The sequence below is a fragment of the Puma concolor genome, chromosome F2 (genome assembly GCF_028749965.1).
Source record: "Puma concolor isolate L17-30 chromosome F2, mPumCon1.1.hap2, whole genome shotgun sequence".
NCBI lineage: Eukaryota > Metazoa > Chordata > Mammalia > Carnivora > Felidae > Puma > Puma concolor.
Genome location: NC_141684.1, coordinates 25,874,687 through 25,901,294, shown reverse-complemented (window position 1 = coordinate 25,901,294; position 26,608 = coordinate 25,874,687). Strand labels below are relative to the sequence as shown.

The 26,608-nt window shown below is 34.4% G+C and overlaps 1 protein-coding gene across 6 annotated transcripts in view; it reads right to left on the bottom strand.

Annotated features, from left to right (window-relative positions):
• The window catches only part of CSMD3 (CUB and Sushi multiple domains 3), a 1,257,965-nt gene that overhangs the window by 856,270 nt on the left and 375,087 nt on the right, over window positions 1-26,608 (bottom strand). For all 6 annotated transcript variants that reach the window (XM_086695899.1, XM_086695901.1, XM_086695900.1 and 3 more), the window contains exon 5: window positions 21,683-21,890. In XM_086695899.1, the coding sequence (XP_086552025.1) occupies window positions 21,683-21,890 (208 nt within the window). The remainder of the gene's footprint in view (window positions 1-21,682; window positions 21,891-26,608) is intronic.

The window sequence follows — 26,608 nt, the reverse complement described above, 5'->3', positions numbered from 1 at the left end:
AGGGTGGAAATATTTATTATAAAGTCCACGTTTTATTTTATTTTGTTTCTCTTTGGGGAAAACTACTTTGAAAACATCATGAGTTAGCTAAAAGCGCTGCATCATTTTCTTATTCTATTCAAAACGTAAGGGCAGAATCCTCCTAAGAATCCCATCTCCATGTAAATGTAAAGAGAAGTGCTTGTAGAATATCTTCAGAATCACACCACTGCATGTAGGAAACCAAGCCAGGGCTCCTGGAGCAAAAAATACAGGAAGGTTGGAATACCAGCTAATTTTTACCTGTTATACTCAGAAACACCTAAGATTACTGAAGCAAAGCCTGTGAAAACATCTTTTGTTTCACAGCAGTCTATATTTTAGCTTAGTGGAAACCCTGCTTTGGGTAAGGGTTATTACAACTTTTTTAGCAACCCTGATGTGGCGGGGGGGTGGAGGGGTGGGGGGAGTATATTTGAATGTAATTTTTTGTCATTCATCTCTTTGTTAAATATTTACTATCCTTAATTATCCTAAATTCTCCTTCAAATTCAAATACTAAAATTAAACTGGTGACTGAGATGGTAAAAATAATTTGGAATTTTTTTAAATAAATACCATTACTCAATACATACTAAGTAAAAAAGTAATTTGTCAAATATATTATTTTTTTAATTTATTTTTTCTTCTTGAGAGAAAGAGAGAGCACATGGAGCTTGCTAAAGATTCCCTCTCTCTCTTTCTCTCTTTCCCCTAGTGCCCCTCTCCCCCACTCCCTCTCTCTCTAAAATAAAAATAAATAAATAAAAATTCTAAGATTAACAAACTTAAAATTCTCGTATTACCATAAAGCCAACATTTACATTTCTACCACAGGTAATCTTAGTCCCCAAGTGTGCTTGCTGGCAATAGTTAAATGATGACCAGAAAATTTGTCCCTAATATCAAACTTTGATTTTTCTTCCATTCGGCTTAGTTTCATGTTTCTTTCTTTCTTTCTTTCTTTTTTCTGAAGTAGAGGGAATATTAGATATGTAGGCTGCCAAAGTTTATTTCATACAAAGACTGCATTTGAGATAACATACTAAGTTTAAAGAAGTTGATGTAGTGGCTAGAGAAGAAGGAAGATCCTTTGTGTGTTAGAACTGGAACTCCAATCTTTTGTATAAAATTAGATGAAGGCAAATCACATAGATACGACAAATCTAAGGAGTGGCATGCTAGAGGACATAGTCAAAATATGTGTTTAAGTGAAATTATAGAAGAGCTTTCCCATTTAAATATTAATTTTTGGAGCTCGTTGAGAAGTCACCAAAACCACTGTTTCAGCTATTATAATATTCTGACAACTTGAAAACTTTCAATAAGATGATCTAGTTCAAGGGCACTCTTGTAATGAAACGTGGAGTAGTTATCTTCCAAATAACATAGATACGATCTTAAAAGTGTTTTAAATTTATAAGAAACTGCCTTGGTATTTTTACATGATTTCTTTTCTCTACATTCAACCACTTCCAGGTCCAGATGCTCTTCTTCTGGGCTTACATAGCACCTTCTGCCTCATTGTGGGGGGGGGGGAGGGGGGATTGTCTCTTCTGTCTCCTGTGGGCAAGATCAGGGTCTTATTTGGTCCTCTTTTTTTTTTTTTTTTTTTTTTACTCTCAACATGGTCTCTGATGCATAAACTGAGTCATGTTTGCCAAATAGATGGATTTCAGCATTTCTTAAATAAAACACTTTGTCAATCAACTCAACTGTACATGGGAAAGAAGCTAAACTAAAATCCCATGAAAGAATGCCTAATTAAATTATATCACATCTGCCTGCCTTACTGGAATAAGGTCAAAAAAAGTTCTGAGGTTTTTTATTATTTTAAAATTACATTCAAATAAACTACACCTGGAAAGGAAATGGCTATATGAAGCTATGCCTATCGTAATTGTTTCAATTCACAAATATCTACTGTTCACCTGCCACATACTAACCACTACACTAGGCACAGGCAATACACATGTGGGTGAATAATTCTGTCCCTCAGGAGCTCACTGTTTAGCATAAGAAAGACAAAAAGGCCCCAATGCAATGTGACAAGTACCATGATACAGGTATATATGAAATATAATGGAAATCCATATAAAGAAGTCCTTAATTCATTAGGCACAATAAGAGTTTCTACTCCTATGAATATTTTCATCATAAAAAGGAATTGGTCAGAAAAAGAATTACATGTTTCTCATCAAGTGTCCAGAAGAGCCATTTCCCTAGGTGTGGTTTCTAGCCAGACAAACCAAATTTGACTGAAACAGATAATACAGACTATGTAAATGTATATCCTTCAGTTCCTATTAAGTGAGATTCAACAAAACAAAACCCATTGTCATATTTTCACCTTTTGAAAACCATGGATTTCCTTCAATATCATTATTTCTGGTATTTTTTAAAGCAATGGAAGAGGAAATGAGTAAAATCTAATTTTCTACCTTCCAGTTGTCTGTTGTTACAATTTGGAAACTCCAACTTCATTTCCTTCACATTGAGCTTATTTAATGGAAGTAGGAAAACATAAGTAACACCACCATACATATCTTTGTTTTCATATTGTTATTATATGTCCTTGAATCCTTAAGTTTTGCATACTACATGAACTAGCTTAGCAAACAAATTGCTGAAAATCATTGTTAATTTATTAATTTCCTAGGAATGCTATAACAAAGTACTACAAATTAGGTATCTTAAAACACCAGAATTTTATTCTTCACAGTTCTAGACATTAGGAGTTCGAAATCAAATGTCACAGGGCTATTCTCCTAGTGGAGAATTCTTTCTTGCCTCTTGCTAGCTTTTGGATGGTTCCCAACAACCCCTGTTATTCTTTGGTTTGTAGATACATCATTCCAATCTCGGCCTCATCATCACATGTCCTTCTTCCTGTATCTCTATATCCAAATTTCGCTCTTCTTATAAGGATAACAGTCAATGGATTAAGGCCTGCCACTAATCTAATCTGAGTTTATCTTGATTTGAATACATCAACAAAGACCCTATTTCCAAATAAGGTCACATTCACAGGTACAAGGGGTTAGGGCCTGAACATATTTTTGAGGGGTATACAATTCTACACATTAAATGTGGAAACAAAGATGGTATAGTTTGGTATAATGAAAACACCATAGTCAGGGATTTAAGAGAACTGGACAAAAGGCTAGTACCCTTCAACACCCAGCTCAGGTTATATGATTTCTGTTGAATTTTTTTCTGATAATCTAAATGTTTTTCTCTTTTCTGAAGTCTTAACTACTTCTACTCTGTACCTTGCATTTGGAACTTCTAATACCATTTCTCCAAGCATATAATAAAAAATACAAACGAGGTTGCTTACACTTATTTTTATTTTTTGATATTGTAAACTTCTAGAATAATGTATCTCATGTAATAGTTACTTAATAGATACTGATTTTAGCTGTAAATTTTCCATTATATATTTTAGCATGATGACGTTGTGTACAATTATATAACAGCAGACAAAAGAATAATGCCTTAAAATCATAATGTATATGCAGAAAATTAAATGTGAGGCAAAAAAGTAGCAGTATAATTATACGTACAAGGTAATGCACTTCAGAAAAAAATGAGAAGGTTACCCCAAGGATACTTGCTTTTCAGTAGTGTTTTAGTATATATTGTTTATTATATCAAACCAATATGGTTTTATCATCAAAAAAGATCATGAAGCATCTTGGGTGTTAATAAGAATTATTTGGAAGACAAGATCAGGTGGACAATTTTATGTAAGTCCTAAAGACATGTCTGCATCTTTAGCACTGGTTCAGTAGCTTTTAATTCCATAAGGCATATGGAGAAGGGAATAGACTACAAGTTCTATGAAAGAAGTGATGAATATTTTGTTCATCACTGTAAATCTATTCCTCAGCACAAAAATCTGATGATATGCTTGTTGAATAAAGACATTTTCTTTTTAGCATGTAATATGTATCAAGGATTCTGCTAGACTAATTTTTACTAATTTTTCTAGGCAAGTGATGGTCTTTATAACATGTGTATAAAGAGTTCAAGAACACCCAAACTTCAATCCAGAAGACTTGTAAAAAAATCCTAATGAGGTAGGGCTTGAATATGAACATTAGGAAGCAAACCTTAATCTAGCAGTTTATAACTTGTTCAGTTTACACAGACAGAAATCCCAAAGGACTAGAAATCAACTTACCCCTGTGGCAAGTATTTCATTCTGGAAATAATCATGTTTGGCTATTGTAGCTTAGAGATGTTAACACTAATAACTGCCTTTTCCCCTTCTAATTCTGTGCTCACCAAACAAGCTTCTAATTAGAATATGACTTTGCCATAAACATCTACTACCAGGGAAAGAATATGTTATTATGGTAACAAAACTTTTATGATAAAGTAATCAAGTATTATTCATTCATTTATTCATGCATTTAATAAACATGGAACATATCATATGCTCTGTGCATATCCCTAAGATTATTAAATTCAACAAATATGTTATCTGCCTTCATGGAGCTTACATATACAAAGAATATCGGCATTGAACAACTAAATGAAACCTCTGGTGAGTGTTGAAAGATATAGACAATAATGTAAAATTGTAGCTCAAAGGTTTTACCTACTTTAAATATTCAGATACTCAGGGAAGACATAACAGAAGTAGTTTTTAACGTGTGATTAGAAGAGGGAATAGGTGTTAGATGAAAAGGGAGAGGGATAAGTAGAACATTTCAGGAAGATGAAATAGTATATCCAAAGATCTTAATTATGTCATATTTTATGAAACTGATGGGACGCCATTATGCTGAAGCGTGAGAAGCAAGGGTGGGAATAAAGATGATAATGTGGTGAATATCTAAATTAGCATTCTATCTTATGTCATTTTGGCTGATAATACTCTGTTCTAACAAGATAGATTGTTTTGCTATGATTGTAAAAATCCATTTTCCCATTCTAAAGAGATTCTTGATGGCTAACCAGCACTCAAAAGATTTCTAATCACCCCATTCTGTCATTTTCTTCAATCAATCCCTATCAAAATAAAGAGTAGTTTTTAAAAACATGAAGTTCATGAGGTTTTGGAACTTACCATTTCCAGTGGTTATAGTGGCTGATAAATTGGATTTGTGGAGGAAGTCTTAAAAAGAAAAATTCCATTAAAAATAGACATTTGACAAAGGCAAACAAAATCCAAAACATATTATTGGAAGCATGTATGTTTGTATATTTCTAACTTACTGCACTAAGACTATATATCATTCAGATTTATAATTTATCTGGGGCTTCAGGAAGTCATGCTTACTAAATACATATGGCCATTAAGAATACTGGCATCTGAAAAAGATCTTGAAAAAAATTAGTTGTTTATTTTTTTAAATATGACATTGTCTAGTCTTTCCTTAAGTGACATTCTAGTGTACTTCTTTAGCAAATTGGTAGTATGACTTGAATTTTCTCTGATAACTGAATTTCCAACTGAATCAATGTCCTTCTGAAAATTTTCATGTACTCTAATTTAACTGAAAATATTTCACATCTCAATAAGAGAAAGGATAAAAACCATATGACCGTTTCAAAAGATGCAGAAAAGGCATCTGACAAAGTACAAGGTCCAATAATGATAAAAACCCTCAACAAAATAGGTTTAGAGGAACCATAACTCAATATGATAAAAGCCTTATATAAAACACCCAGAAAACATCATATTCAATGGGGACAAACTGAGAGCTTTTCCCCTAGGGTCTGGAACAAGACAAGGATGTCTACCTTCACCACTTGTATCCAACACAGTACTGGAAGTCCTAGCCACAGAAATCAGAAAACAAAATGTAACAACAGGCATGGAAATTAGTAAGGAAGAAGTAAAACTTCTTGGAGATGGCATGATACTACACATAGAATATCCTAAATATAACACCAAAAAGCTACTAGAGCTAATAAATGAATTCAGTAAAGTCTCAGGATACAAAATCAATGTACAGAAATCTGTTGAATTTCTATATACTAATAATGAGGCAGCAGAAGGTGAAATTAAGAAAACAATCCCATTTATAATGGCACCAAAATAATAAAATATCTAGGAATAAACTTAACTAAAGAGGTAAAAGACTTATACTCTGAAAACTATAAAACTCTGATGAAAGAAATTGAAGGTGACACAAAGAAATGGAAAGACATTCCATGCTCCTGGATGGGAAGAATAAATAGTGTTAAAATGTCTACACTACCCAAAGAAATCTATACATTTAATGAAATCCCTATCAAAATGCCATCAGCATTTTTCAAAGAACTAGAACAAACAATCCTAAAATTTGTATGGAACCACAAAAGACCCCAAATAGCCAAAGCAATCTTGGAAAACAAACACAAAATTGGAAGCATCACAATTCCAGACTTCAAATTATATTACAAAGCTGTAGTAATCAAAACAGTATGGTACTTGCACAAAAACAGACACATAGATCAACAGAACAGAGTAGAAAACCCAGAAGTAAACCCATGATTATATGGCCAATTAATCTTCCACAAAGGAAGAAAGAATATGCAATAGGAAAGGATATTTTCACAAATGGTGTTGAGAAAACTGGACAGCAACATGCCCAAGAATGAAACTGGACCACTTCCTGTCAATATACACAAAAATAAACTAGAAATGAGACATGCAACCACAAAAATCCTAGAAGAGAGCAACAGTCAGTAATTTCTATGACATTGGCCATACTAACATATTTCTAGATATGTCTTCTGAAGCAAAGGAAACTAAAGCAAAAATAAACCATCAGGACTATATCAAAATAGAAAGCTTCTGCACAGCAAAGGAAATAATCAACAGAAATGAAAGACAACCTGCTGACTGGGAGAAGATATTTGCAAACAAAATATCCGATAAAGGGTTAGTATTCAAAATACATAAAGAACATATAACTCAACACCAAAATAATGCAAACAATCTAATTTAAAAATGGGCAGAGACCGCGAATAGACATTTCTCCAAGGAAGACATCCAGATGGCCAACAGACACAAGAGAAAATGTTCAACAGCGTTCATAATCAGGGAAATGAAAACAAAAGCCACAATGAGATATTACCTCACACCTGTCATAATGGCTAAAATCAACAACACATCATCCTTGCTGACAAGGATGTGGGAAAAAAAAGGAATCCTTGTGCACTGCTGGTGGGAATGCAAACTGGTACAGTCACTGTAGAAGACAACATGGAGGTTCCTCAAAAAGTTAAAAATATAACTACCACTTAATCCAGTAATGGTACTACTGGGTATTAGCCAAAAAATAAATAATAATAATAATAATAAAAGCACTAATTCAAAGGGATATATATACCCCTATGATTATTACAGCATTATTTACAATAGCCAATACATTGAAACAGCCCAAATGTCCATAAATAGATGAAAGGATAAAGAAGATGAATGGATAAACATATATGCATATACGGAATATTATTTAGGCATAAAAACAAATGAAATCTTGCCATTTGCAACAGCATGGATGATCTATAGAGTATAATGCTAAGGGAAATTAGATAAAGAACAAATAACCATATAATTTCACTCATATGTGGAATTTAAGAACCAAAAGAAACAAAAGGAGGAGAGAGACAGAGAGATAGAGAGACAAAGACAATCCAAGAAATAAACCCTTAACTAAGGAGAACAAACTGATGATTACCAGAGGAGAGGTGGGGGAGGGCACGGGTGATGAACTAGGTGATGGGAGTTAAGAGTGCACTTAACATGATGAGCACTGAGTAATGTATAGAATTGTTGAATCACTATATTGTACACCTGAGACTAATACAACACCATATGGTAACTATACTGGAATCAAATTTTAAAAATTAAAAATAATTGATAACATTGCTTAAAAGAATAAAACAAAATAAGTTATAGAAATCATTTCCCAATTACAGGTGCTTAAGGAAATCCTTAAGGCAAGGATTCAAAGGGAGAAACATTTTTGTTCTCTTTCTGAAAATTTACAAGCTAGTTAGAACACAGACAGGTTTGTAACATCCCTTGATACCCCATATATTTACACATATTGGGATCACATGTCAGGTGGAGGTAAATTTTTCTTCAACCACTGAGGCAAATATTTCAAGGCTGATTTCAAATGCCCATGATTTCCCCACAAGACTGAGATGAGAAATTAATTTTCAACCCAGCTGAGCATATATCTTAATATTGAACTTTATGTATGACTATCCCCAAATAACTCCCTGAATCATCAGTCCCTGAAAAAATTTCTAGGTGTCCTATTGTCCTGCTTAGCGACATCCACTCTCCTATCTCACTATATAATTTTCAATCAATATAGCCTTTCTCTTTCCTCTGCTCTTACATTGTTTTATTTTTGGTCAGAATATTACTGGAACAATTTAGTAATATTTTTTTCCTTCTTCCCAGCCAATCCTTGCTTGCCAAAAGGGATTTTTCCCCAATCTTTCAAGCTAAATAAAACCAATTGTTCCCCTAGCAAAATTCTGAAGTAAGCTCCTCTTTCATTTCCTCAAAAGAATTGTGGACAGAAAATATAAATTATATAATCCAGGTCATAAAATTAATAATACATTCCATACCAACATGTTATCTTCTAGAAAGCAAGACAAATATACAATTATCTTGTTGAATACATTGATGGAAAACTCCAAAACATATTTTGTTTCATTAGAGGTAATAAATGGAAATTAATTTTAAGATATCCATTATTTTTAGGGTTGTCTAGGTGTCTCTCTGTATTTCTCTTTTATAGCCACACCCATGCACCATCACAACACCCATCTAGCTACCTTCAGTCTTTAGACCTTGGCAGGGGCAACCTGGATGACTCAATCCATTAAGTATCCAACTCTTGATTTCGGCTCAGGTCATAATCTCACAATTTGTGGGATTGAGTCCCATGTCAGGTTCTGTGCCGACAGCAGGGAACCTGCTAGGGATTCTCTCTCTTCCTCTCTCTCTGCCCTTTTCCCTCTCTCTTTCTCTCAAAATAAATAAATTAAAAAAAAATAAAAATAAAATAAAATACCCATTATTTTCAAATAGAAGATAGGTTGACTGGTACTAAAATTGTCTGGTGTTACGTAGTTTAGTACAAATATGGCTGAAGTCTCCATGCCTTCCTTTATTATATCGTTTGTAATCTGACTTTGCAACTTCTCCCACTGGTCTTTCAACTGCTTTCTCTTGAATTGTAAAATCCATATACTTTTGCAAGATTCATTCTCTGTATGTTGCATGTTCAGTCCAGGAAACAAAACACACAAAAAAAGAAAAGATCTGCCTTTCCTAATCACTATGACTGTTGACTATATTTAAAACATGTGGGTTAATGTGGAAAGTTCTATTGAACAGAAAATGAATGCTGAGCAAAAAAGAAGAGTCACTGAAGCAGAGAGAGTATTGCAGAGAAGTGTGACTTACAACCAAAGTCTTCTACTGCTCGCCCAGAAGTCTGTTGAAAAATAGGTTTTAAGATTTAACTTTTATGCTTTATAAAGTTTTGTTGTGAATAATTCCATATGGAATGGCTAATTATTTTGAACTTTGTGGCATCAAAGCACTTTTGCGATAAACATTTGCTACTAAGAGTTTTTGAAGGATATAAAACCATTTGCTATATAAGGAAAATTAATCAAGTTAGACACAGGCTAGTTCTATGGAAATTATGTTAGAGGGTGAATAAAATTACTGAAGGAAACTTTCAAAAGAATTGCATAAATCAATAATTGTATTTTCATATTATTTAACAAGAATGAAATAATTCAGAAAAATATGTCAAATGAAGAAATTTGACATATTTCAAGTTTATTTAAAAACTTAATCTAAGCTATATATGTATTAGAAACATATATACCAGCATATGATATCCTATAAATCATTAAAACCTCATACTGCATTTCACAGATTTTTAGATGCCCAATTAGCATGTTTCTTTTTATGCAAGCTTTCAGGAATAAATGCCATATACTAACTCAGAGATAAAATTTATGGATAATTTCTTGGGGTAAATACCTAGGAGTGGAATTATTGGATCATATGGTATTTCTGTTTTTAATTTTTTGAGGAATTCCAGACCGGTTTCTACAGTGGCTGTACCAATTTACATTCCTACCAACAGGGCACAAGGGCTCTTTTTTTCTCCACATCCTCATCAACACTTGATATTTCTTATCTTTTTAATTCTGGCCATTCGGACAGGTTGCAAAGTAGTATCTCATTGAAGTTTTGATTTAGTTTTGTATGGAGTTGTTGAATTGTTGAATTCTCTATGTTGTACACCTGAAACTAATGTAACATTGTATTTCAATTATACTTAAGTGAATGAATGAATGAACGAATGAATGAATGAAAACTTAGACATAAAAACCTGTGTACTGAGAAGAGGCGAACTCTATTCAAAGTCACTTCTTTCCCTCTGCAGGCTATGCTCTATCAAGACTTCCTTCTCTATTATCCTGACATCACATGAAACTGAAATGCCATTGCCTTTCTTTTTATACTTGGATCTAAGTTGCTAAGTAGTGTTCTAGAAATATGAAAGCTCACCAGTTGTTGCCACTACAAATTCACCTTGTAAAATTCCAACTGGATCCAAAACACTGCCAACCAATCCTTCGATTCCCCTAGTTGCTTGGGTTTTTTGTTGTTGTTTTTTTCCCATTATCCACAAAAGATATTTTAAAATGATCCCATTCTTCAAATATCCTAGCCTATCACCTGTTCTCACTTTCAGCAGATGGCCTCGCCTCTTTCATCAAGGAAAAAACAGAAACCACTAGAAAGAGTGTATCTCAATTTCTGGTCAGCACACATATGAAGGTACATGCAGACACATCTGTTGCTTCACACCTTGCTCTTGACAAAATGGAGTGGGGTTGCCTCCTAAGTTACAGGTTAATAAATTAAATGGAAATGAATATGGGAAGCACTAGAACTTATGGTGATATTAAAAAAAAACAGATGATGAGAGTAAGCAAGAAGAATATTGAGTTTGGGAATTGTAGTAGCTCTGGTTAAACTCATAGGAGCTGTTTATTAGAGAAGAGGTAAGGAGATCAAAGGATACTGGGACGTCCTCATGGATAACAGAGACAAACAAGATGGCGTTTGATTTCTATGGGTTAAATAAGATCATAAAATTAGTCTAAATTTCATATACTAGAGTTCTGGTTTAACTTTAGAGATATGTACACTTTTATAGTCTTTATGAAAAATTACACAAGAACCATGTAATCAGACATGTTTTTCTCTTTGAAGTTAACACAGATCTTTAATTAACACACTCCATAACTACAATATTTTAGTTAAATTTACTCTTCAATTTAAAAACAGAATAGGCACTCATTTACTTCTTTGGATAGAGGGACTCTTTGGAAATACAATTTATTGTATAAATAAATAAATTAATAAAGATGTAAACATGAATTTAAGGTCTGGTTCTTAAAGGTATAAAAACATCACTAAAGGATTTTTCTTCTCCACACTAATAATTAGAAGGATAACTTCAAATTTGTCACAAACATGTACAAATAACAATTATATATTTTAAAATATATACATACATGTATATATATGTGTGTATATATATATATATATATATATATATATATATATATAATTATTAATATGTTCAAGACATGGCTACTTCCAAAAACAAAAGGTTTTGCATCTTAAAAAAAATAAAAAAATGACAGTTTGCTTTTAAATGGAACTGATTTGTTAGAAACCTTTGAAAACACTTCTCTTAGTAAACATATTTGTGCTAATTCCTGATTCATATAACTCTGTTGTAGCATCTATTGTAACTCTTTTTTCCATGGATGATCAAGACTTATATACATTACCTCTTCATGCTACAATCCCAAATGAGTCTCCCTTAAGGCAGAAAAAATATATTTAAAAGTACTAAAATGATATATTAAACATACTAGGCATTCTCAGATATCTAGAATAATTTTTAACTCTTTACAGCAAAATTATATTTAAGCATCAACCCAGTGTAAAATAACTTAAGACTATATTTAAAAACATTAATATGTACTAAAATATTTATGTGACAGGGGCGCCTGGGTGGCGCAGTCGGTTAAGCGTCCGACTTCAGCCAGGTCACGATCTCGCAGTCCGTGAGTTCGAGCCCCGCGTCGGGCTCTGGGCTGATGCTCAGAGCCCGGAGCCTGTTTTCGATTCTGTGTCTCCCTCTCTCTCTGCCCCTCCCCCGTTCATGCTCTGTCTCTCTCTGTCCCAAAAATAAATAAACGTTGAAAAAAAAAATTAAAAAAAAAAAAATAAAATATTTATGTGACAAACTCTCAGGTTTTATAATGTTTTACTAATATACAGTATGTGTGTATGTACGTGTAAGTATATTTTAAGAAAGTCCTGGTTGTATGCACAATAACAAGAGGTAATTTCATTAAAAAGTACACTGGGGCAAGTATTTGAGTATCTCAATTGTCATTTTGAATGAATTTTCAACATACATACATTGAGTCTCAGGATTCATCTCCCTCAAAGGGGAAAACAGGGCAGTTGAATCCTTAAAATCCCTCCTGGCTGTAATATCTTATCATTTTATGAGCATCCTATTTAATTTACCTAAAGAGAAGCATTTACCTAATTTACCTTGATGGAACAATGGATAAGGAACATGTGGTAAAACGAAAGGATATTATTCAGCCTTAGAAAAGAAGGAAATCCCGGTATATTGGACAACATGGATGAACCTTGAGGACATTCTGCCAAGTGAAATAAACCAGTGACAGAAGGACAAATTCTGCATGATTTCACTTATATGAACTATCTAAAACAGTCAAATTCACAGAAGCAGATCGTTGAATGGCATTTGCCAGGGGATGGGGGAGGGAGAATGGGGGAGTTGCTATGCAGCAAATATAAAGTTTAAGTTATGCAAGATGGATAAGTTCTAGAGATCTTCTATACAACATTGTGCCTATAGTTAACAATGCAGTATTTTACTATTAAAATTTTAAGGGAAGATCTCATGGTAAATGTTCTTATCACAATAAAAAGAAGGTAGTTCAAAATTATAAAATCATAATAGATATTTAATCAAGTTACTTCACCCCTATGGATAAGTAGTAATATACAGAACTATAGCTTTATTGCATGTTTTAGCCTACTAATAATTGTCAGAAGGGAGCAAACAGGAACACCTGTTTAATAGGATTAGTGTCTGTGATATTTATTTTTGCAGAATCAAGATTATGGCCAGTTTCCTCTGGTTAATTTATCGTGATTAGTTAGAAACTTTGTTGACCCACTAGCACAATCTTTGTACTATTCATTGCATAAGTTTATAACAAATACATATGTATATGTATTACATAGTTAGCTTCATTAGCTTGATATATCATGTTAATTTGTCCTTCAACATTTTTAGTGGTTCAAAATATATCAGCTCTGTGGGATGCTCACAGGACAGTTACATAACATAGTTTCAGTATTGATTAAATGTATTGCTTTAATTTCTATAGCAATGCATTGGAATCACCTAGTTTGCAGATTTCCTGATTCCATGCCTACAGAACGTAAATCAACAGATTTGTGTGGGAGCTGGAAAATCTGTACTTTAACAAACACCACAGACAACTCTGATATAGATACTACAAAAACACCATTTGAAAAATACTACTAAATGTGGAAGTGTTAGCACACATAAAATACATACATATATACTATATATAAGTGAAACATATACACATATGTATGTCTATACAGGTATATATATATTTCTATATATATTTATATACCTGTATCTATATCTGTATATAACACATATACATATTCATATATACATATACATGTATGTATCTGTATCAATACATATCAGTATAGGCGTGCACATACTTTTAAGTAAAATACCAATAGATTCAGGTTTTCTCTGGAGGGAGGGACTGTATAAGTAAAAACAGTGCAACACTTTTCTACTTTTCTTCTAATATTTTTCCCTTTCTTTCATAATAATAGGATTTTAGCTGGGCAAAGACCACCTAGAATAAGAATTATATTTCTTTGGGTCTCTTATTGCCAAGTTTCTATGTAACAAAATTTTAGCCAATGAATGTAAGCAGAAGTATAAAATGTAATAGAACAATGTAGGGCAGCAACCAGAACCTTCAAAGAAGTTGAAGAGTACCGTTTGGTCCTTTCTTTGACCTTTCCTTCTTACTTTCTGGACTCAATTTAGACCTGAAATGATCTTTGGAATGAAGGTTACCTACAAATAGAAGGGTAATATGAAAGCATCCCAAGTGTTTGGTGCCAGGGGTATTCATAAATGTCTTGTATATTTACCTCCAGAATTTTACATTTAAAAACAATTGTATCTCATTCAAGCCTGTTGGTGTTTGTTTTTCACTTTTTCTTTTTTATACCTGAACCTAATCCAAACTAATACATATGGCTGCGATCAAATCAAGTATAATCACTTTGGAAAACAGGTGAAAACAGATGGTCAAGTGATCTGCTTTTTTTTTTTATAAAGGACAAAAATTATGTATTCATTTCACAAATATATGAAATACCTAAGGTGTGAAATGGGCAGTTTAGGCATTATGTATAAGTTTAGATATGAGCTCTCCTTAAGATTCTGTTGTCTTAGTAAAGGTATGGATACAAATAGAAACAAAGTAAGACAACAATTATACACATCAGAAAAGACCATTGAAATCATGACAATTCATGCAAATTCCACAGAAAAAGGAATAGAAATGAAAAATGAAAAACAGACCAAGGCTGGGCAGAGGCCAGCATGTGTAGAGTGGATAAAGAAAGAAAAGCCCCAACCCCCAAAAGGGTCTGAAAAGACACAGTGAGTAACAACAAAAGGTACAAGAAATGACTTCACAATAACAAGGGAGATGGCCGTTCTAGAAAAGAAGAGATGACCAGCAAAGTCAAATGTTGCAGATAAATCATGTGAGGTAAGTGCCAAAGTAGGAACTATGATATCATTGGTCATTTTGGAAAAGATAGTTCTAAAGAAATGGTGGGACAAACCACATTACAGCTCGTTGAAAACTGATCAATCACAGAGAAAAAACTGATGGTGTAGAAAAGAGTTAATAAAATCATGGGCATGACACCCTTTAGTAGGCAAGGAAGTGCTCTAGTGCACAAAGGAAGGAAACATCTTTGGATGGGAGTCACCAGACAACTGAAATTATGACTAATCTTACCAGTTCAAATTTAAATGTTTAGCATTATTTTAACTACCTAATAAATATCAACAAATGTGTATAAATGACTTAAAAATATACCGTATGCCTTATTGCATCCTTAATTTCAATGAAATTAATTTAAAGAGGTGTTCCTATGCCATATGCTCTGAATATGTTTTAACTCATATTCTGATTTTGATAACTGTATTCATTCCCTTGACTTTAACAAATACTTCAATTTTTATGGCTTCTAATATATGTTACATGTAATATAGTTACATGTAATATAGTATTAAATTATATATAATATTAAGTTATATGTGTTATAATATATTGTTATAATATCATAATTGAGTTACACATTTCCAACTTCCGGGGTGGACACAGACATGTTCTGTGGAAATCCAGCTTAACCCTCAATGTGGCACCTCACAAAGCAAACTCATTTCTCCTCTGGTTCCAATATACAATTGTCTTTCTGACCTTTCTAGTATTATGTATGTTCTGTAATCTAAAAAAATTATAATTATTAAATCTGAGATATTTAACCATTCATTCCTCTTGGATCCAGTCTTTGATAACAACACTTTACTCTTTTATTTCTGTATGTGGAGCTTCCAAATTGATAAACTCCTCTCATAAAACCTCTGTCATGGAGTAGTCCCCAGCCTGACCTATTAATCTTCATTTTCTTGATCTTCCTCACTCTCTAGTGACTGATTTTTCCCACCTTCCTTCCTTTCACAAACAAGAGTTTTTTGAGAGAGAGAGTGAGCAGGAGGGGCAGAGAGAGAGAGAGAGAGAAAGAATCCTAAGGAGGCTCTGCGCTGATGGCCCGATGCAGGGCTTGAACTCATGAACTGTGAGATCATGACCTGAGCTGAAACCACGAGCTGGGACGCTTAACTCATTGAGCCACCCAGGAACCCCACAAACAGATTTTTTTAAAAGGGAGTATTACTTTCATTACCTTCACTTTTCGCTTTAACAAGTCTCCCCACTCTCCATCACCAATTTTTTGCACTCTAGTAGGTCATTCCCATTAGCATGAACATATGGTTTTATCTCTCCCAATTAATAAACAAACCAAAAACCAAAACTAAATCTAAATATAAAAATTATTTTGACTCTACTTTCTCTTTTAGCCTTATTTCTTTGTTCACCTTTTTTTGCAAAACTTGCTGAAAGGCTTATTTGTACTAAGTATCTGCAATTTCTCTTCTCTGATAAAGACATTCACCCACAAAACTCCTTACATCACAGTAATCAATTATCTCCATGTTATGAAATCTAATGAACAGTTCTGGAGCTCATCTTATTAGCTGATCATCAAATTTGACACAATTGATCAGTTCCTTCTCCTTGATGTATTTTCTTCATTTGGTTTCTAAGAAACCATATGCTCTTGGTTTTCCTCCTAGCTCATCGATAATCCTTTTCAAACTCTTTTACTTGTTCTTCCTAGTTTTCCTGAATTTTGGAGTGTCCCAGAGCTCAGTTGTTAACCTTTTCTTTTCTTAGTTTAGTTTAACAATCACTTCTAACTCTAAACTTCCAAATTTAGATCTCTATCCCATATCTTTAATTCTGAACTAAGACTTGTGTACCCAACTGCCTCCCTTGAAATCTTCACCAGAACGTGTATTGGCCATCTCAAACTTAACGTGTCCAGAATTCAGCTCCCTGTCATCTCTCTCTCAAAAAAAAAAAAAAAAAAAAAAAACGTTTTATAAAAAAAACCCTTCTCAATATCAGTGGATATTGCATCCTGTTATGCCTTCAAAAACCTTAGAGCTGTCCTCGCTTCTTAAAGCTATTGTTGCTCCTTTTTCTTTCTTTCTTTCTTTCTTTTGGTTAAATTTTTTTAATGTTTATTTTTGAGAGAGATGGAGACAGGATGTGAGTGGGTTAGGGGCAGAGAGAGAGGGAGACAGAATCTGAAGCAGGCTCCAGGCTCCAAGCTGTCAGCACAGAGCCCGAAGTGGGGCTTGAACTCACAAGCTGTGAGATCATGATCTGAGCTGAAGTCGGACGCTCAACCGACTGAGCCACCCAGGCACCCCTGCTCCTCCTTTTTCTTGAATTTCACATCTCATCAGCTAGGAAATTCCCTTCACTTTATCTAGAAAATCTAGCCATTCTCATCACCTCCACTGCTATTTTATAATTCTAACAATTACAATATCTTACCTAGCTTACTGCAAATAATGTCTATTTTTCTACCTTTCCTTCCTAGTGTTTGTTCCTCATATGGCAGCCAGAGTGATCCTTTAAAACAGAAGTCTGACCACTAAGGTGCTCAAAACCCTTTAATACTCCACATTTCTCTTAGACCAAAAGCTGGGCTCCATTGTCTTTCTTTTCTACCACTTTCACCCATGGCAATTCTTCTGTAACCACAATGACCTACTAGCTGTTCCTTTAAACACAATGAGCCCCACTCTAAATTATGTGTTTTGCTCTAAATGTATTTCTGCTTGGAATGTCTATTGTTGAGATTTTGCTTGTCTAACCTCCTTACTGCCTTTAAGACTTTGCTCAAATATCAACTTCTCACTTAGGTTACCTACACTTCCATCATCCCACGGTTGCTCTCCTGACCTCTCTTATCCTACTTCACCCTTTCTTTCTTATCACTCTGTAGACAGAGTACGTCATTAACTTATTTATAGTGGTTACTGTTTATTGTCTTTTATAAATAAATTTTATAAATTCTGCAGGAGCAAGCCTCTCCACTATTTTGATTGCTGGGTACCAAAAACAATGCCTGCCATGCAGTGAATACCCCATAAGTCATTGCTGAATGAACACTGAATGAATGGGAATCTAGTAAGAACCTAAAGAGATTAAGTTTGGAAACAATTTCAAAGAGTACCTAATCCAACTCTACAGCCGAGGCTTTGTAAATAAGGCAATATATAGTTACGTCCAACCTCCTGGCCCCTATTTTAGTACCTAAGCATAATGCCAAATAATATTAGAGTTAAGAAAAGACTTGGATGTTGCAGAAGAGAAACCTGAGTTCTAAGAAGGTGACATAACTTATCCAGTTATCTTACCTAGCTACCAACGATCAGTCAAAGCTGAAACTAGAATTGAAGTTTCTTTGTGCTATGTGATTTTTCATTTTGCTGCAAGGGAATCAGTTGACATTGGTCGAGCCTCATAAAATTTTTATCATCCAGTATTAATTAACTGGATCCTCTGCATTCCTGTTGGATCAAGCAGTGGTGATGTTGAGTGTTGTTTAACAAGTCAAAACTTACAGATTTAGCATACACACCTTGTAAGAGAGGCATTGGCTAATTGATAGTACTCTCTGTGCAACACCATTATTGGGTTGGCTTAGTCTATGTTGCCAAAGTCCAACACAGATGCCTCACTGCCTACATTTCAGGAAAAAATTTAATGAACGGTAGCCAATGGCAAGTCCCCAGTCCCTCAGTGAGGGAACTGAAGTCAAAGGAACCATTTGTAATTTTAACGAAAAGAATGTGAATATCTCCCTTTCAGCATTACTTTACATTTCTCTTTTGAATTCTACTATGAATTAAAAATATTATATGAACAATGCATTAGAAGAACCAATGTAATACCACCTGAAATATAATTTTTCATTTTGATGACCATATCTTAAAAAGATATGAGAAAATTAAAGGATTTAAGGGAATTAGAGGGCTAGGATTAGATTTAAAATTTTATTTTAATTATTCACAGATCATTTTACACATCAATTCCATAACTACTATAATTAAAAGGAAAACTGTTTTATGATGCTAATAATTTACTGACAATATGCATCTTTAAGCTGGCATCTATAGAAATACAATACAGGTTGGGCATTTGTATCATTTTCTTGCGAATTGCTAAATGACCTTGTGGAGTCATATTATATATGTAATCAGGATTTTAACAAGTCTACCTAAACATTTACTGTAACACTAATTTTAAAAGATAGTAAAACATTAAATTTCTAAGTTACTGTTTCCTTCCTGAGGAAGAAGGAATTAAGTAGCCCAGTGTCATTTAATTAGAAAATTCAGAGAAGAGCAATTTGTGCATCTGATGCTATTATTGGACAAGCTACATTGTTCTAGAAACTCAGAAACATACAAATAGATGTTCATACAGAAGCATACAAACCATTACCAAGAACACACGATCTGTAAAGAGAGTGACTACATGAACATGAATGGGGATATTATGCTCCCCACAGTAAATGCGTTTGTTCTAGAGCTTAGTGGTAACTAAGAAACAGGTACTACAAAACATTATTGCCTAATTTCCTTCATTATATCTAGTAGTCAAATGCATTTGGAGTTTAAAACCTTAGATTTTTCATGGGATCACTTGCATACCAAAAGATGGTATCATTATTGGAAAATTCATAGCATTTTCATCCACCTGAATATGACTCCAATATGTATTATGCTAGAAGTAGTCTTTCTAAAACAAGTGTTTTTGAATTCTCTAATTTTCAACCAGGATTCTACTGAGTTTCAATGACCTGGGCATGAAATTATCCTGGGAAGAGTTAAAGTTATATTACCCTGAGAGTTCACAGCCTGAGGGTAGAGGAAAACACAAGCAAATACAAAGCAAAGTAGGTATAGCTAGTGTGTTACTTTTGTCTTATCTTCAAAGGAATGTGTATGATGACAGACAGGTGGTACTTTTGCCGAAGCCCAGATGGCTATAAATACACTTGTTTTATTTTTAAACATTTACTTAGTGTCCTTTCAGCATCAATATTGTTTCCTCTTTCTTCACATTTCCCTCCTCTTGCCTGTGTGATACCTCATTCCCAGATGTCTTCCTGCCCCTCTAAATGCACTTCCACAGTGTATTTGCTGGATAATCCCCCTAAACTTGGGCCTTTCATGCTGTTGGTGCTCAGACTCAGTCCTGGTTCCTTCTCATCTCATTCCGACCTATCTCCAGCTATCCCATGTTATTGATGTTGATTGGTTCAATTACCTTAGAGATCAACTACATATCATTTATGCTCCTATGCAGAACACCTGAATCATACCGTCAGACACAGCTGTCTGTTAGATGGCAATTTATACTTATATAATAATTTATATTTACATATGTTGTATATATAACAATTCTTAATATTCATACCCTTCCCACTCCAAATTTGACCTTCCTTCAACAATTTCAAATCACTGAATATCGCGACCTTCTCTACCAATTTGTGCGAGTCAGAAAATGATGTTTTCTTTAAACATCACCTTCTTTACCACTCTTCAATCCACCAGAGTCCTCTTCATTATGCCTCCTTAGATATCCCTTAACTTATTCCACTTCTTTATTTCCATCAATACCATTCTAATGCAGGCTACCATGCTTTTTTTCTTGGATTACAGCAATCACCTCTTAAATGAGCTTCCAGCTAACGGAGACCCACTTCAAATCAATCTTTGCATTTAGTAAGAAAAATCATTTGAAATTTCAAACCTCTTCATATAATTGTTTTTGACAAAACACTTTAATAAATTCCCTTTGTTCTTATCAAATCCTTTACTTGGTATAAAAGGCCCTTCCAGCTCTCATGTTTACCTATTACCTCACTATACCAATCGTATCGTTCCTCACTTAATTACTGATTCATAATCTACTTTATACTTTGCTCATATCAGTGTATCATTTTTAACTGTATAATGAAACACTTTCTTCTAAAAATATTACATTTTAAAATCATGTTCTGAAAACTCTACAGTTTTCATGAGACCATGGCTTGAAGTCTATAAAAGAAAAGACCATACTAACCCAGATAATAAGTTTTTTGCCTTCAGATGACAGATTAAGAAAAAGATCTATTTACAGAAACAAAGGCAAATTATTTCCAAGACTATACAGTTAACTGGAAAGGAATCACCAACTATGGACTGGCATGGTAAGAATATAACTTAGGTTCACATTAGGAACAACTTTTCTTTCCTTATGCATGTTGTGATAAAGTCACATTACTTTTAATTTTTTAAATGTTTTTTATTTATTTTTGAGACAGAGAGAGACAGAGGATGAGCAGGGGAGGGGCAGAGAGAGAGGGAGACACAGAATCCAAAGCAGGCTCCAGGCTCTGAGCTGTCAGCACAGAGCCCTACACGGGGCTCGAACCCATGGACTGTGAGATCATGACCCGAGCCGAAGTCGGACGCTTAACCGACTGAGCCACCCAGGTGCCCAAGTCACATTACTTTTAATTGATAATGAATATTACAACCCATTGAATGAATTAATGAATTGATAATAATGGAGAGCTCCATCTTTCAGAATTCCAATTTATTTAATATATTAGTACCCTTATATTCAAAAGTATCCCTCAGCTCTGACAGTTGCCCCTTAATAATTTTTCTGTAACTATAAGTTCTTTTTAAAAAACAAAACCTTTAAAGACCCATACACAGCTGTTCTTTGCCTCAGGCGATGGCATCAATGTTAGGTTAGAACAGAAACTACTTACCATATGGTAGGTGGCTCAGAACCTTCTATTTCTAAGTAATCATACTTTTCTTCCATTTGGAAATCCGTAAATATGAGTGAAATTGTGTCTCCAGGCTCTGCTACAATGGTCCAAGTGCAATCAGCATTGTTATGATACTCGTTAGGAAAACTAGGGCTTGAAATGATGCCACTGGATCCTCTCATTGTTCCTCCACATGCGTCTTCAGCTGTGAAAATAAGAACAAGATGTTCAGTTATAAGTCATTAAGGGAAGTGCAATTAAAGCAATTCCGTTAACAGTTTTGGATAAATATAGCAGTCCAAATATTGTGACACCAAGTGCATACTGTACTAGTAGAGATTAAATAAAATGAGAAGTCCATGAAAACATTTTCAGCCCATACATAAATATAAACCCTGTCTTGACAATGTTATAACCATTAGTTGAAATAGCAATGAAAGCAAGTCAAAAATCTACAGTGCTAGTAGATCTCAGGATAAGACCAAGATTTTCTTTTCATTGATTAGGTGATGAATAAAACAAAAGCAACACCATTCTTAAGGTTTGTCATAGAACATCTTTAATCACTTTGGACAGGTTTATGGTAGGGCTGAGCTTTGTTTTTATTTTTTTAATGTAGGTACATACAAAATAAAGAAACAATTTAAGAGAGAATATAATTTTTGCCGGTGGCATATTTGAAAGCTATTGAAAGTGTGAAATTAAATGTTAAATAAAAACACATCACAGGGGCACCTGGCTGGTTCAGTCAATTGGGCATCTGACTCTTGATCTAGGCTCAGGTAATGAACTCACAATTCATGTGTTCGAGCCTCACATCAGGACCTGTGCTAACAGCAGGAGCCTGCTTGAGATTGATCCTCTTTCCCGCTCTCTCTGCCCCTCCCCTGCATGTACTTGCAGGCATTTGCTCTCACTTGCTCTTTTAAAATAAATAATTAAATGAACACTTTTTAAATAATACATCATATATCCAGGAAACTTTAGAGAGAAATAATATAGTAACTAAAATCTTTGATAACATATTCCCTGTAACTCCACTGAATAATGTAAACCTATTTTGCTACGTATTTATATATGTGTATACAATACTATAAATACATTTTCTACTAACTTTGTATTGGGACCTAAAGTCCCCATTTCTCAGAGGTCATAGGTTCTCCCCAAGTCTACTTTTGGCCAATGGTGTATTCTAACAGAGGGGTTACATGACCATCTGTGTTTAGTGTGAGATATATAAGATAAACTTCCTTGTTTTACAACAGTGTTTAGGACATTCAGATTAACAGGTTATTAGTTTCTTGTTCAATAAATTGTCTCAAGCTTTTTGTGGTTTCTTGAGTCACTCAGAAAATTCCATCAATTCAAATCAAATGTTGGGAGAAAAACTCTGGCTCTATCATGACCAGATCTATGATGTAATACTCCATAACTTTAATAAATAGAGATGGACATCATCCTATTTAACCTCTCAATGGTCTAGGAATAGCAAAATGCTTTGGTACGAGGGACAACGTTAGTACTACACTGTATGCCTCAAATAACATTAGGTTCTTTCTAACACTATCCATTTAACCCCGTATTTCAAAGCATAAGTACATTGCTCTTAAAAGATATTTAATTTTTATCACCCACTACTGTAAAACTTATATTTATTTTTATTGCATGACCTTTCTCTTAAATATGTTGGGTAATTGGAATGAACTTGTCGTCCTGTCTAGACTATGAAACACATTACTACAATTTTCTTCCCCAAACACACAGTATTTTCCCTCAATACCTTTACTTTAACCTCTGGTAAACATATCTTGCACTCCCCTCGCCCCGACCTCAAATTACTTCTAATCTTTGTCTTCTCAGGACCAATACCAGGATTGAGTAGTACTTTGGAAATAAAATGTTACACTATCGTATATTTGTAGTATAACTAGTACACAACCTATTCAAACCATAGCTCTGTGAGATACTTATTTCCCCGTCTCTAGGTACAATATTAGACAAACATAGGACATTGTAGTTGACATTCAGATGAAAGGAAAAAAAATCTTTTTTCATTCAAGAATCTCAGTTCATTGATTAATATGCCTAGTCCTACCTACATGAAAAATAACTGACTTCACTGGATTAAGACTCTTGGCTCAACCTAGCTTGGACTTATGGCAGATGGGGCAGAGGTAAGGCAGAGGTGTGGTCTCTTCTTTCCAATTTTTCCCTCTTAGCATTTTTGTTCATCCACCCCTACACACTGAGCATTCTGTGATTCCTCCTAGAGTTTGGAGTAGAAGGGATTAGGGGACCTGAATCTTTCTATTTGCCTGACACTGATTTGGTGCCATTTGCAAGGGTTTTGGCAGATGATTAAAGAAAGATGCTCATGAGTCTTTTCATGGGATCCTCAGAGGTGTCCCAATCAGTTCCCTTGTTGCGGGGGAATGTGTCTGTCTGGCTGCCTACATTTCTCACTTATACCATGGGTATAGAATAATAGACTTCCATCTCTTTCCAACTATGAATGCTTATCCTTCCAGGTGGGGCTCTTGGGCAGGATTTAAGACAATTCGAGACCAGAACTCCAGCACAAAAATACTTCATTTGGTCAAATGAAAACATACCTCATTTATTTATCCTCTGTGGAAATGCAGTTTCTCCCCAACTGCAGCCTTATGGCTTTATAATCGACATTTAAGTATTTCAACCATGGTTTAATAATAATACACTGTGTCCCCAAAGCTACAGGGCATACAAATCAATTTCTCTGCATGGTTTCCTTGAAGTTCCTCAATGTAGCCTCACAGAAGAGAGAAATCAACCCAAACTCCTGATACATGAGATGGAGCACAACTTGTAAAATAGCTCTTCCTTGGGAAATTTTTATTTTACAGCAAAATAATTTCAACTCGAAAGTATGAGTGCCTTGCACTTGAAAACAAGGTGGGAACTCAGATCTTCCAGCATTGAAACCAATGCTCTTACCAATTCTTGTATCAAGTTCTTTGTTCAGTACTTCTGTTTGATCTCTTTATTACTACAGAGACTAACAGAGCATCAGTATGCGACAAAATTGTGAAATAGGTAGGTTGCTTTTAGTACATGTTAGATATACAATAGTTAGCCCTATCTGAACATTATAACCCTTATATTGTGATTTGGCCTAGATTTAATACAATACTTATAAAAGCCAATACATTTTCTATAATCATAAACTGTTATAGCAGAATGCATTACTTAAACCAAAATTTTTATTTTATAACGGAGTTAGAACAATTGAAAGGCAGCATTAGAATAAGTTATGAAACCCTTAAATCCAGTGCTATGCCTTCTCTGCTAAGTAATATTGCCTGGTCACTGGTCAAAGTGAGTTGGTCCTTGAGTTCCTTCAGCATCATTCTGTCTCGGCCACCACATCCGCCTGTTTGATTTGTGTTGTCTGCAACATCTTCTGTCCAACAATTCACAAAAAGGGCAGGATTCACAAAGTTTGTTCAAGAGAACCATTTCTTAACAGACTCCAGACACACATGGGATCATACTGGTTATTTTTACAAACCTTCTGCAGGTTTTAAAGTCAATTCATTTGGTCATATGTTCAAGAAATATCCATTGAGATCTATAAGGTACAAAGTGGAATGGTGTTAGTCTCTCAGGCTACAGCGATGATCAAAAGTTAAGGTAACCTCTGCCCCCATGGAGCATTCTGACAATTAGGGTGTGAGGTTCTAAACAAATGAAAACAAACACTTAAAATTACATTTCTGCCAGGCCAGGGAAGAAGGAGCATTTAGTACTAATGTCATATATTTGGGCTTTGAACCAGTTAGGGCATTCAGGAACAGATTCTCTGAGGAAGTGATGCTAGATTAGAAACCCAAAGGGTGAACAGCAGTCATTAACTAGATGAGAAGCAGAATGAAAAGTGTTCTCAGCGGGTGCACTGACACTTCCACTGGAGGAAATGGGCATTCTCCAAACAGAAAGGAAATCCGTGTGCTGTTGCCAAGACAGTGAGGGGCTCGGTGGTACTAAATAGGGTTGGAAGGGCAAATAGGGGCTAGACGTGGTTGAACCTTTCTGACAAGCTTATGGAGTTTCTTCAGAGAAATGGAAAGTTACTGATGGGTTTTCAGCAGAGATGACATGATTGGATTTGGGTGTTGAAAATATTCTGACAGCTCTTTGGAGATGACAGAGGGGAAAATAGAGGATCACATTAGGGGGCTGAATCACGAGTTCGGGCAATTTTTTTCCATGCTTTATTGCTTTCAAAAAGATAAACAATCTCTTCTTTTTCAGTGTCTTAGCATATTTTTATATCAGTATCTTCAAAAGATTACTTAGATCTTTGGAGGTATGTAAGAATAAATAGCATCATGATAAAATAAATTGGAATACTCCTCTTAGGCCTGTTTTTAACAACAATATTTTTTCACCTAAATAGTAAAGCAATGTGATTAAATATCTTAGACTCCTCTTGTAGTTAACTAGAAGTTATGTTGGCTTCAAAATGTAGTTGCTTATTATTTAAAGAATATAGAGGATAATAATAAGGTTGGTGGTTACTCTGCTCTTGTTCTAAGAAAGTTGTATAGGTTATAAGATTTAAAGTACGCTACTTTAAAAACTACGTGCATGTATACATAAGCTGTATGATGGAGAGTTGTATGTTAAGAAGCTCCCAGAATCAATCTATTGTACAACAGGAAGAAAACAACCAATTCAGCCAGTATAATCACTGAGCACATTTTGGTCTTTTAAGAAAAAGCACTTTAAAAAATAATCTTTTTGACTTAGGACTTACTCCAATTGTCTGGGGAAAATGCTATCAACTCTCTCTTAAGTTCTTAATGTACTCAAATCTATTGATAAAAATTATGGCATTTAAAATCAAATTCTATTAAAATTAATTTTCCTTGTTTATAATCTTAT